At 38.2% G+C, this 14434-nt stretch overlaps 1 protein-coding gene across 9 annotated transcripts in view; it reads left to right on the plus strand.

Moving 5' to 3' along the window:
* Positions 1-14434, plus strand: part of LOC142981258 (serine/threonine-protein phosphatase 2A 56 kDa regulatory subunit gamma isoform-like) — a 61855-nt gene that overhangs the window by 29113 nt on the left and 18308 nt on the right. For 8 of the 9 annotated variants that reach the window (XM_076127045.1, XM_076127046.1, XM_076127047.1 and 5 more), the window contains one exon: positions 11039-11238. In XM_076127045.1, the coding sequence (XP_075983160.1) occupies positions 11039-11238 (200 nt within the window). Of the gene's footprint in view, positions 1-7551; positions 8075-11038; positions 11239-14434 lie in introns of those variants that run through there. The other variant, XM_076127049.1, reaches the window with a different exon arrangement.

Here is a 14434-nt window from a genome sequence, read left to right on the forward strand (position 1 = left end):
TCGGATGTAATAACCTCAGTAAATATTCGCATACGTTATCATGCTAATGCCTTCTTAGTACAATATTGCCAAAAATCTGGTTCAGGGTTAAAGATAGTAGATAATAAAACGTATAGTAATCTACGAGCATGTTTTTATTCATAAAATAATTAAGAATTAAGTAAATGTACAGTGACTTCGAATGGTTTTCAAATGGATACTTAAAGCCATTCACTACTCCTATATCAGAATAGTTTCTATTAGTTCGGGGAAGAAGTCTTTTCGCATTATAGTATGTATGAACTTGTAATAAAATCTCTTTGGCTTTAAGAATCACAAATAAGTACACGGTTTATTAGGTTTCTTTCAGTGAGCTCGTGAGGTACCCAAATATCAAGCTCTTTGTGTAGAGAAAAGATTTTATTACAAGTTCATACATACTATAATGCGAAAAGACTTTTCCCCGACCTAATATAACCAAAGAAGTTATCAAGCATTAAAAACACGTGCACTAGTATACATACCATGTGTGAATCACACAAATATTCTCAAAGGGAATCCAAACATCAACATCCGTTATAACTCTATTTACATCACTATGAATCGACTTAAATAACACCGTATAATCATCGTAATTAAAATTAATCTTAAAACAATGCAAATATTTTCTTTAATTTTGACTAAGTTTTTTTTAAAAATATGACGTTTTATGGTATACTCCCAGCGGTCCCCTCTAATTCTGTCCCCCGAGGTGACAACTGGGGATAAAAGTATGAAGAAAATTTCCAGTTGTCATATACCGTTTTTTTTTGTAGGTAAGGCAAAGTTAAAGCGCTCGTAGTCAGTTGCGCTCACCGGTCGGTAAATGATCTGTGGGTTAAGCAAACGTTGGCGCAGTCATTCCAAAGATGGGTGACCGCATAGTGGTATTTGAACTGGGTGTCTCCGTGCTTCGGAGGGCACGTAAAAAGTCGGTCCCGGGTATTGTCTACTAAGATAACAGTCGTTATGCCACGTCAAAGGCCTCTCGGGCGGCTTGAACAACTTTTACACTAGGTTGACCACTAACCATACGAAATACATACATACAAAGTTAAAAAAAACATGCTGTTCTTTTTTCCCTTAAGCCGAATTTTCAATCAGCCGGAAAATGAAACGGCGTTTCGCTCACACCTCCTATCAGACTCATTAACATAAATGATTAATAACGAGCTGAATATGTCGTGTTTTAATCATTTTCGTTAAATCATGTAGCCCTTAATTGATGGATCGGTGTAACAAAAGGGTGAAATTGGGGGATTCTTATGTAGAAATTAAAAACACTGGTTGATTTTTAGAAAGAAGAGAGAGATAGAAAACAGATGCTAAAAAATGAGACGGTAAAATTTTAGGGCAAGGTTAACATAAGAGCAGAACTTCAATTTAGTTCTAATTGACGTATCTTGAAGCTCATGTCATGGCCACTTTATCCGTCGCGAACTTCTCCCCTCCAGGGAATCGAATGCTCAAACCTCCTAACAATTTATAACATCAACTCTTAGATCGTCTACAAGATTAAGCAATGCTACAGTAGCATAATCCTATTTGTATATCAGCAGAATATCCGCGCTTCACCGTATAAACCACCGACTTGATTATGCAGTAGCTAAACCAGCTTTATATATAACTTCTAAAGGCCTGGACGCACGAAAGGAAAACGTTGCAACAGGAAACATGATCCTGAATATATAGGTCATTGAATAAATCTACTGCTTATATGACCCGGTATCTTGCGCTTTTTAGCATGTTCGATGCTATAAAAACAGTTTATTACTGATAGGCGTGTGAGGAGCTCGTGGCTTAGTTAACAAAAGCAGCGCTGATCGATCTCTGAGGTTAAGCTACGCTTGCCGAGGTTTTTCTGTGGATGGGTGACCATCTTATACATATCGAGTTCCTCTGTGTTTCGGAAGGTACGTTAAATTGTGGCTACCGGGTGTCATTTTCGAAGACCTCTGACAGTCGTCAACAGTAGTTAGAATTAAGTTTGAAAATCTAACAACCAGTCTTACCGAAGGGTATCGTGTTATAACTGGGTTGTGGGGGACCGATAGGCAGTCGCTCCATGTAAAATACTAGTATCCAGCTGCATCCGGTGAGACTGGAAGCTGACTCCAACAAAGTTAGAAGAAAGGCTGGGCTGATATACTGATTGGCGTTAGTTTTAATATCTGACCCACATTCTTCCGTCTACTGTGTTCCAAATTTCGTATATCACTTGGTCTTGAGATAGCTATTTGTCTTTGATTTGACACGATGCGTCCCTGAAATTCCGTAATTGATTCTATCAGACGTTTCCTGGGTACTTGAGTGTCGAACGCGAATGTCACACATACTGATAAATAAGGGAACAGATGGGCAACTTTGTGTTGCCTAGCGCGCAAACAATTTTAGAAAAATAAAGCCGTAACTCTGACCACTGTTTAATTTAATAATATTTTTCGCTTTGCAAAGTATACAATGGTCTAGAAATCTAGTTTTCCAGACGTTCTTCCTTACCTAGAATACCTAGTAGTAGGTATAGGTACACTTTCCTGGAAAATATTCTACGTTCGTGGAGATTCTTAGAATGTGCTATAAATACTAATTTATAAAGGTAACAAGCTATTTGCTGAAACTTGAATCGTAATTGTACCAGCCTTCAACTTATGTAAAGTCATACTACATAGTATCTTTGGCAACAATCGTTTCGATAGTACGAGTAATAAACAAACCATAGGAAAACCCGCTCATTCATAGCAGATACTCATCTACAAGATTGTTAAAGATAATAAGAGACATGTGAAATTTATTACAAACTGTTTACAATGTTTTTGTAACTTGCGCATTATATGATCATAATAGACAGACGCTCATTTCCTGGAAATAACTTAACACTTTCGACCTTTTAGTGATGAATTTCTAGATAAACAGTTACCGTTACAAGTTATTGTGGTATTGTTTTCGGTTTTATTGACTCATCTTACTGCTGGACAAGGATATCCTCTTATAAGGATAAACTTAATCCACCACTCCTATTAATAGCGCAAAAAGTTTGTTATAGTATTTTCGCGATGATTAAAGCTAGTAATTATTTATTTCAAGAGGCCACCCGTAACCTCGTCCGCGTGGCAACCCTACCTGTGTAAATCCCGATTCCTAGGGATCTTCGTAAAGTACCCTATGTGTTATTCTGGGTCTTAAGCTACCTACATACCAAATTTCATCGAAATCGGTTCAGTAGTATTTGCGTGACAGAGTAACAAACATCACACACATATTCACAAACTTTCGCATTTATAATATTAGTAGGATAGTAGCATTTATTTGCAGCATAGACGTGACTTTGCTCAGCCAGGACGGCAAGGTCTCAATCTATGAACCTCTTAGGAAACGAACGGTCACACCCACGACACCACTCAGCAATCTAAAGTATATTTATTTAAAGCAAATAGTTGCCGTTCTACACAGCCTGATGATGGTACTACACGCCCACTCTATCTCTTTGAAGTAACTCGTAGGGCCCAGTATGGCGAATCAGTCGGTAATTAGGGCACGGGTCACCGCTACTCGGTCACTTATCTCGCTAATTTCATCAACGCCCTGCTAATCTGCTCTCTTATCTTAATTAAGCGTTAGCCTTGGTGTGCATATTTGTTAACACGTTGAATACGCTCGTATTTATTTATGATTGTTACTTCTCAAGATTGTGGAAGATAATGTAGTTGGAAAACTTGCTATCCTAGGACTTCCTTAACACTTTTGTCAGTAAAAGTAAAAAAGAGTCAGTTAAACGAAACTGCTGACGCCAGCCTAATTAAATTTAAGTTTATTACGGTTTTGTTACACCTCAAACTAACAACAAAAACTCCTTGTAACCAATGTTAAAATTAAAATGTTCTAAATCCATTTTTTGTCAGGATCTTTGAAAATTTCTATTCTACTCTGAGAAAGTAATAAACTCAAGTAATTGGAATGAGCTTGAGAACCTTATCCCTTATTATACATTCGCTAGCGCTGCTTCAGAGCTCCATAAATAGTTCAAGGCTTTAATAGAAAAGTCATAACAGAAAGCGTAAAAAACATCATTATTTTCATTGGACTGAGGCCTTCCTGCATACAGCCACAAGTGAGGCTTGTCAGCGATTGTCAACAGTATGAGTGTAAACGATGACGCACGCCCTGCCCTTCCACTGTTCCTATATAAAACACATTAATATCTATGTACTCTGTCACTTGATACTGTGAACTTGAACTTTTGTTCTTTAATATGGTTTAGTATGTCGGTCATTAGAGCGTTAAATGGTGTACAGAAAAAAGACGAAGGTGTATACTTTTATATTATAAAAAAGTTAAAAGGAGAAAAGTTGGTTTGTTACCCTTTAACGTAATAACTACTGAACGGACTTAGATGAAATTTGGTATTCCTATAGTTTATAAACTTGATTAACACGTATAATACTTTTTATTTTGGGAATTTTTTTCACGTGGACGAATTTAAGAGCAGAAGCTAATACAAACATTATACACGTGACATTTGCAGCATAAATTAAGTTGTGTATTTCTTACTAATAGCCTTTTCTTCGTCCTGCAATTTTCAGGTAGGACTCGACGACTGCTTTAGAGTTTATCCGATTAGCATCTTAATTAAGAGCAGAACTGTGTGATAAAAACAAAGAGAGTCCTAGACCTGCTTGCAAATAAATGTACGTTTGTTGGTCCATACAAATTGGAGACCTCAAGTCTACGAGCACTCTAGAATCAAAATATAAGACTCTAGAAATCTAACACAAAAGTTTAAAGTAGTTTTCATTTCTTTGAATTTAATGCAAACATTTTCAAATGCTGCTGAATATCATTTGGCTGTTGATGAGGTCAGTGTTCCAATGACTAGCGGAATATGATTACAGCGAACATTTGCCTTATCTACCAATGAAATACAACACGAGATGAGTCCTCACCAAACATCATCTCGGTCGCCTTACCTTGACACATAATGCCATCGCTCTTCTAAATATAGCTCTTATTTTTGTTTTATGTACTCGGTTTGGTAATATCCTTCACGTATAACAATAAATAATGTCCCGTTTCTTATTGGAATAAAGAAAAATGGTGTATAATATCATAAATGTAGGAAAAAATCTGGCTTTGAAAAATACGATGATTTTGGAGTATGCTTTCGTTATGTCTCATGTTTATTGTAAGGGACAAATTGTACTATTAATCAGGGATATTTTAAGCTGCCAGGTAATGTAGATATGATGGCCTAAAATGTTTGTATTAGGCACAAAAATATACCTATTTGAATCAGGCTAAGAATTGAAGAAGTGGACCTAACACTTTTGTTAATTACAGAGAGACAAGTAAAACAGTAATTACCTTGGATTAATACTATCTAGCTTGTATGTAGTACTTAGTAATTATACATATTTGATTATAGTCCGAATAATGTAAGTACATGTATACAATATGTACATAAACAATGAGCCGAGTTGCGCAAGTTTGAATATTAATTTAGAAACTGTTGTATTGATTGTACGCAATATAAGCATCCTGTGCATGCATTTGTGTTTCCACGAAATGGGAAATGAAGATCTGTGGCCTATGTGTTTGTGGTTTTACTTGAGATCTGAAAGACTGTTCTGTTACTTTTCAATTTTTCTTTCTAATAACTTATTTATAGACGTAATTTTGAACTGGAAAATGTAAGTTATGAAGATGTTGCAGTCTTTTCTTTTTACATTAGTCATTATTTGATACATAACTAAGAATATCGCATGTGCATTGTGCGTGTTGTCTACTTAAAACACTGCCAGTAATAAATTATAGGATCTAAAAAGGCCAAATATATTGGGGTGGAGTTCAGTTTTCCATAAATTATCCCATCGGTGGTGTACTTTGGTTATGTGCAAATAACATATTTTGCTCTTCAACTGAACATCGTATTACTAAACCCCTATAATAAGCTGTTTGTATGCAACCCACCCCGCAACGGAAGGGCGTGATGATGCATAAATGTTCAGTCTTATAACTTTCCCTACGTAATACAGTCACCCTGCAGGATCTGCTCCTAATTTAACAGAGTACAGATATAAGGAAAAAAGTACACGAAACATTTCCGAAAATTAAGGGTATTTCTGTAATCTTGAGAAATTATTACCCGTCTACATTAGGCAGACTTCTTTTCACTTGTTACCAGTTTTTAAAATCCCTTTTTCTCTGAGTAAGTTTTTGTGAAATTTCATTCAAATTGGTCGCTGAAGAAGTTACAAGCTCCGGTTTTGTATCGGCGCAGCTGTGTCCGCATGTAGGTTTGATATGAACACAAAGAACAAGTTTCGCAACTTTTTCACTCTAGTAATTCATGGAGAGGTTTGTAATTGTGTTAAACATCCTATCCTGAAATTAGATTGTGCTCATAATCTGTTTAAAAACCTTTTAGTGTTACTCTGCGTTACATACAGCTTTCGACCGGATGAAAATCGAACGAAAATTACACCCAGTGGAAATATAAATTTTGTCTGATTCCGGGAAAATTTCGCAGAGCGGACCAAGCGGTTTCTGTAATTTTCTTGCGTCTGCTTCCATGAGTCGATAAATACTTTACTGCCAAATAAATTAACACAAAATGTCTTCGAACGGTTATGTCATTAAGATTATCTTTTTAATTCAGCGGCAGGAGCTTCCGTTTTGACTTAGAGTTTAATCTTACCCAAATTAATTTAATGTCGGAGGAATTTGAGCGACAAACCACTTTCACCGCGAAATTATTTCAGGAAGTGAGTCAGACAAATTAAAGTCAATTAAACGATCGATGGTGCATGGAGGGAGCACCACGTCTGGCACAGGAATGCGCGCCTCCCCACAGGGGCTGAACCCCTCCGCGGATTCACCCAAACAAACTTACCCTTGTATGCCCCTTGTTATTCTTATACTTTCCTAGAAAAACGTCGCCGTCTCAACACTCGCTCGTTACTTGCCAATTGTAACTTATCGATAACTTCGTTTATGTACTTATGGACGTCTCGCCGCATCTGTACAGTGTACACATATTTATACCTGTCATATTTTTTTCTAATTAGCAAACATTGTTTATCAGCAAAGATAACGGAAGTAAACAGCTGATTAATGTTTACGTTCATGAATTATTAGTACTTATATTTTACTGCTGTGTTATTTTATAGCGCTTATTATGTGTTTATTTGGGTATATCACATTGGGCATTTGTTTACTGTTCCTCCAGAGAGTACCGCGTTCGCGACCTTCGACCTCGTCAAATTGTAAACTGTCGTAATTTCAGGGCTGTGAAAGGAATCTATGGCATTATAAGAACTATCCTTGTCTCGCTTGGAGCACCGTTGCAATACCGTTCCTCCATTATAACAACGTTCCAAGTCTTAGTGTAATCTAGTATTGAAGCACGTCCTGGTGTGTAGGAGGCGGCGTCATTGTATTGCAGTAACAAACCGTGTAGTCATTATGTAAATGTAGTAGGTTGTGACGTGGCAACCCTAGCGGAGGTTGTATAGAGCGAGCGGGTCGCGCGGTCGCGGGGCGCGGCGGCGGTGCGCGCGCAGGCTCGGTGCCGCAAGTGGCGAGTCGCGGCAGAGACCGGCGCGTGGCAGTCCGGCCGCCCCCGCAGCTCGCACCGGTCCCGGCGCCGCCGGGCTCCCGCTCGGATGCCGCTGCCGGCCGCCGCCTGCGATGGTCCACGCCGGGCCGGCCGCGCGCGCGCCCTCTCGCGCGATGTTCGCCGCCGCTGAGAGCAAACCGCGCCGCGCCGTCTCGCCGCTCGGTATACCCAAGTCTCCGTCGTTCCACTCGGGGCTCGATCTCGTCGCGAATCAAGCGGCCACCAAGCGCTCCGAGAGCGTGTCGGACGTCGCGCGCGCATTCCGCTTCGCGCTGTTCGCCGGCTCCGGCATGGAGGGCCAGGGCCCGCCGCAGAAGGCGCCGTCGCCGCCGGACGCGCGCAGCCCGCCGCCCCCCGCCGCGGCCGCCGTCTCGCCCGAGCGCCCCACGCCGATACCCAATGCCGATAAGGAAAGTCTGATGGTGCAGCTCCCCCCACTCAAAGGTTCGTCGGCATTATCAACACTGCACCCTTTAACGCGTATTACTTATTTATGACGATCAACACCGCCGACACCGGACCTCTACGCTTCTGTTTACAAACTGCCATCACTGTTTAGTTGAGCTGCAGCATCCGCTGTCCAACTGGCTGTATGTATTTGGAGTTTACTGTAATACGTTGAAGAACAAATGTATATGGGCATCAAAAGCAACGGTTACTGTACTTACGCTATTGAATAATACGCAAATGGTCTGCTGCGTTATAGAGTAACGATAACTAAAACTCGCCCACGCCTCACAACTGACAACCTTGAAGAGACTCGAGGGACTCGCCGACCCGAAACAATGCGACTGAATCGCTGAAACTAATGACTGGGTGTAGACACCCAGTCATTAGTATAGTAGCCATACGCGTAGATGTACATATAAATTGTGAGGGAAATGGCGAAAACGCCGCAGAAATATATCGACCCATCGGCGGCCAGCGGCCGGCCCCGTGCTCTATGTATGCCATGGGAAATTGTGACGTCCTTGCGCCCTGCACCATATTTCCAATGACATTACTCATGCACTACGATTCGTGTCAAGAATATAGGCAACCGTCTAGTTGCTTTACAACGGCCTTTTAGTTTATGTTAAGTTTGCTTATTAGTGAAAATTAGCACGGCGAGGTCGTTTGCCTGTTCTTACCACTGTATACATTTATATACCATCTTTATCTTTGCTTATCAAAATAAGTTTTAACTGATATCTTTGCATTGGAACATTTTGTCGTCAAACAACACCGCTTCCTTTAATTAACATTGCTTTTCATTAAGAACCGACCACTGTGTAGTAAGGCACAACAAGCATCTAATGTATGTTATGAAAGATTTGTATTCAAACAAACTAACCTGCTAGGCTAGACCTACTAAGAAACACTAGTCTCTTTACAACCTCATAATAGTATCATAAATTTCGATCAAAGCAAACATGAAAAACTAGGTCAGAGTAGATTAGTAGGCTCCGGATTCATTATCTTGATGTACGAACAATATCAACATTGAATTAACTTCAATCAAAACTATTTTCAACTGTATTATATCATAGTATACATATAAACAAAGCTTTATTAAAGCGCTACCGAAAGCTTATTAAGTAACCAGCAATAGCCCCGCAGCCCGGCGTGGGAACGACGACGAACACGGAATCCTACTTAAAACAACCAACTTTAATGCATTACGGAACATTTCACTGAGAAGCAATTATAAAACAAATATAAACCGTTTATAATTTAGCATTAAGATTAAGTACGATTATAGTAAATTCGTCCATGACCTTCTTTACAAAGATATTATTATCGAAATAACGTAATCTTTTCGAAAATATGAATACTATATCATATCTTCAATACAAATAAGCACAAGTGTTCCAACAAGGACATACTTGTTTTGAACAAAACTCCGTTTGATGTTCACTCGTATTGTTCCGAAATTGAGCCAACTAATTGAATTGAAGGAAACAATTCAGACCTAAACAAAGAAGTCACTAACTTGATTTTATGCAAATTGCGGTGTTTGCTAAGTTGCCCTGAATACTTGAGTTATTCTTAAGCATTCCATCCAACTTTTTGGATTACTCCCCTAAGAAATTCTCATTTTCCTCTTTTATAACAGATTAGGTGGAAAAATGTGGAGCTATTTGACGGATTTCCCTTTTATTTGCGGGTTTTTAACGCTCTCAATATTAGGTAAAGGAATTTAAAAGTTGAGAGTTTTATGAACATTTTTACAGTTGTTCTTGAAAACTGAGATTGTTTGTACATCAAGTTTTCCACAGCTATTTTAGTGTTCAAATGCTTTTGTTTTCGTGACGGCACGTATTTGGGACATAACTCACCTCGCCCCTTGTAGAGGGGTGTCTGGAACGGGTGACAAATTTATTACGAAAGGAAAAGAGACTACGGGATTGTCGGCAAAATTGTCTCTTCAGTTAAACTATTGTCCTTTTTGTATTTGAATATGTATAATAAATTTTGGCCTATTTTACATACCCGCAACACAGATACAGCATCGCTCTTCTCGACTATGGTCCAATTTCAATTTAGTTTCCATTCGACTGTTGAATATTAGTTTGACGGCGAAATTACATGTTGGAAAGTTTGGACGTCCGAGCGCGTGATGCCTGCTATGAATTTGATACGTTAGGAAGTTTCAATGAGAGTTTAAACATTAACTATTCTAGGCTCTAGCTATCTTGGTGCCAGCTTCAATGAATATGTTAATGCTAATGTCATTGTTTAGGTGTGGTATACTTATGACGAAATACTGTATTTAGAAATACGCGCAACTTTAGTTTCTTCGCCAAAATAAAGTGCGAGTTTTATCTTAGCATTATGGTTTTAAAACGTTGCACCAAAACATCATCCAAAATGTAGGGCGTCTGCAAAATAAATAAAATGCAACGTCATCTTGAAACGAACGCCGGAACTGCATCATTTGCCGGCGAAAATTCTTTATTGAAAAATATGGGAACGTTCACGTTCCAATGGTTTTGAAAGCACTATTTTAAAATTCACGCTCATTTTCAAGATATACACATAGACTACAAAAGTTTGTCTTTTGAAATGGTCTTAAAGAGTTAGAACGTACTTTACGAATACGGGTATATTCAGCAATTCTTAATTGATTCTGGAGCGTATTCAGAAAAAGCCATCTTTTGTTTGCGAAATAGACGAAAGCCCTTAGAACCTTTAATGGGGGCCAAATTCGCGGGCATAAGCTAAATGCGGTCATTCAAAAGGTATATTCCCAGTGACAATTGGGAATTTTCTTCCTACTTTTAAAAGGTACTATTAGTAAGGAAGTTATTTCCAGTTGTCACTCCGGTGGACAGTGTTAGAGGGGACAACTGGGAATATACCATTCAAACATGTACTAGCAGTACATAGGTCTTAGGAGGCATTCAAAACATTCCCTCTTGTTACCAGATGCACCAGCCGCGGAACGCGAGCAACTATTCGTGCAGAAGCTCCGACAATGCTGTCTGCTGTTCGACTTCGCGGACGAGCCACTCTCCGACCTCAAATGGAAGGAAGTCAAGCGAGCCGCACTCCTGGAGATGGTGGAGTACGTCACGTCACAACGTGGCGTCATCACAGAGCCTATATACCCGGAAGCTGTCAACATGGTAAGAGACTATAAGCAACGATTAACCTTAAAATTAACCCTCCTATTCATAAACACACTATAAACCTATTTTAGTTAAACAACTACTATAATGTTTTTTCTTTATCATTTCGCAAAGGAGTGAAAGAATCAAAACTCTTTATAAGCCTTTCATAACTTCATATATTTTTATGAATAAGAGGGTTAGAGTTTATCATAAGAAAATTATGAGGAAAAACTATAGGTATCATTTTTTTTGTCACCGCATCATAGTTTCCTAAGTGAGGTACTTTATTTTAGCCAATAACACTTCCCACATCGTAACTTATTTTGCGAAAATAAACCGATTGCCACTAAAATGGATGAAGGTACCATAATGGAACGGCCGCTGTCGTTTTATTTTTAGATCAAATTGGTCTGAAACAGTCCACTTCACATTTCTGTTAGGTCCGAACCCGACTTTCGCTGAAATAATATTGCGTCGCCTTTTTATGTAATATAATTATACAACAGCAACCATTAATTTGTTTATTACTGTTATACATTTTTATAACGACATTTCTATGACCTTCCAGCGAATAAAACAAACGAAAGCAAACACGTGTAACATTCTGTAGTCCCTTTCATATAACTTTTACATTTTTAAATCCGATAACCAATACTTCAAAGTCTTTGAAAGTTGTGGCGGTCTTTTTTGATTTTGCGGATTCTGCACGCGTCGATGAACACATAAAATAACTTGTGCTCACGGTTCAACAGACATGAATCGTTTGAGAAGACCACCGAATGTACCAGCTGTTCCCCAGTACCTATATTTATCTACTTCGCTTAACTTTTACGTTAAGTACCCTGTATTTTTCTTTGAGTTTAGAAACTGTTGAGCCTCACGACAGATGGAGAGGATTGGAATTCGAATTGTTGTTTACGATTTTGTCGTTCTTCTGGATGTTGATAAAGCTTCCTCATCTATCGACGAAAAGTGGAGAAGCATTTTGTTTTTGCTTTTACAGTAGTATAGTATAGTGCATTCATTAACATTAGTCATGAATTCTTGATAGTCCACTATAGTCCCATTGTTGATTTAATTTCAATACAGCATTTATTTCCAAACATACCATATTTTTCATCGACCTGATGAAATTGCAAGATCTATTAAAATAAACAGTGAACAGTCACTAGGGACACAATTTTAGTGTTATTTTACGACATGCAGGGTATTTCAATTTACCACTGTACTGAAAGTAGTTGGCCGTGTATTCCCGTAGTTCAAGGACAAGTCACCATCATTAATCATTACCGAAGGCTTCGCTCCATTAACATCGGAAGGTCAATATGTAGAATAATTTAGAACATTTATTTTCTAAGTCCAAAAGTAGTTCTACGTGTACGTGTTTCTTAGGTAGTTGGTTTAGTTTATTTTCAGAGTAAGATTAAGCTACTAATTATTTAATTTTTAATATTGCTAGTTCTCAAATGTTACTGTCTCCCTTATTTACTAGATCATATTTAGCCTGTTCTGGCTGACTCTCGCCCAAATACTTAAATGATGCTCAAAGTGAATTAGATATCATATTATCTATCACAACACAGGCCAAAGTAAAGAACTGAGGTAGCACGAGACTTAAACGGAACTTAAAATAGAGTGTCGTTTTATTATTCGATACGAAATATAGAATCTTTACATAAAAGCTCGATTAAACTCGAAATGGTTTTTCTATCCGCTGAAAAGTCCAAAAATACCCGTTAGTTTCGAAAAATGCTGTCTAAATGGTTTTCTCTGGTCGTCTGCGTGGTTTTTCACCGTGTACAAAAAGTAAACGAAGGAAAAAAGTCGCTCGTTTGCGTTGATTCTATTTGTATTTGACCTTTTGTTTACTACGGAACAATTGTTGCGAAACGTTTGCGACTTTTCAATTTCTATGTTGTGGTACGGCATTTTTAAATGCTTTGAATTTGGTTGAAAATAGAATTTATTTACTGATATTTGTATGGCTTTAGATGAATAAGTAAATTGTGAAATGTTGTTTGGTATAATTGGAAAGTTTTGACAGTCTTAGTTTCTCAATATTTTTATATAGGTACCTTCATGCCTATTACAGGCTCTTTTAGCTCTGATACTTCCCATGGTCAATTCTTTTTATCAGCCTTTTATGTGTCCCACTGCTGAGCAAACTCCCCTCGTTCCTTCCAAACTAGTCCGTCCTGTGTCATATTCGGCCATAATGGTAACATGATCAATTGAAATACTTTTAGCTTGCTTTTTCACAAAATGTTACTCAATATTGTAGCACCTGTATTCCACACACTTTACTTTATAAACCCACATTTATTAACTATCGTAAAGAAATTACATTTAACATGTCATCATAAATCATTACTAGCGTCTCTAACGTCCGTGGAGGGTATTGTAATATAATTTTGGATACTTTAGTATCCATTGGACGTTTGAGTAGCTAGGACAGTTCCATCAATACAAGGTTGTGTTCAATCGTCTAATTGATTAAAGCTAAACTCTGAGCCCACGGTGTCTACGAAGCAAGCATGTCAAGCAGTCTCGGACGAAGTTTTGAAATTAACTCTATTGATTCAAAGTTTGGGCGCCGAGTTCGCTTGCAGTTTGGATTATCTGTTAGTAGATTTACAGGGTGAAAGGGTCAAAGACGACCTCTTTGATTGGGTCTACAGCTTTTGTATTAGGTGTTGCATTCAATTGAAACTAAACTTTCGTGTTTGCTTTGGTTATCTTATTTTATATGGGAATTATTGAACATGTATTTAAGTTTCCTACATGCAAGGTTTAGACAGATTCTCTGCAAACACGGCCTGGTTAACCTGCGCCGGAACGTCGAACAAAATCTATTAAATAAATTAAAAGATTAAATACGTAGAAAGTAAGTTGCATTTATTGATTTTTGTTTAAAGTGGAATTTACATACCTAGGCGAGAGGTTTTGTAACAAACCTTACATATGTTAAGCATCAGATTATTTCTGCGACTACGCCTGTATTGCAAGATTTCCTGCAATATTCCGTTTCATTTCCTGAAACAATATATATTGTAGCTTTCTTTCAATGCTTATAAGCTTCGAAGTAGTACCTAGCTGTACATAGATTCACCACAATCACAGTTAGAATCTACCCAACCCTTTAGAGCAAGCCAAGCGAAGATAATAATGTAACAGCACCATTCGTTTTAAACGTGTTCCTCGTATATTTACG

This window comes from Anticarsia gemmatalis, chromosome 19, assembly GCF_050436995.1.
Source record: "Anticarsia gemmatalis isolate Benzon Research Colony breed Stoneville strain chromosome 19, ilAntGemm2 primary, whole genome shotgun sequence".
In the NCBI taxonomy this organism is placed as follows: Eukaryota; Metazoa; Arthropoda; class Insecta; order Lepidoptera; family Erebidae; genus Anticarsia; species Anticarsia gemmatalis.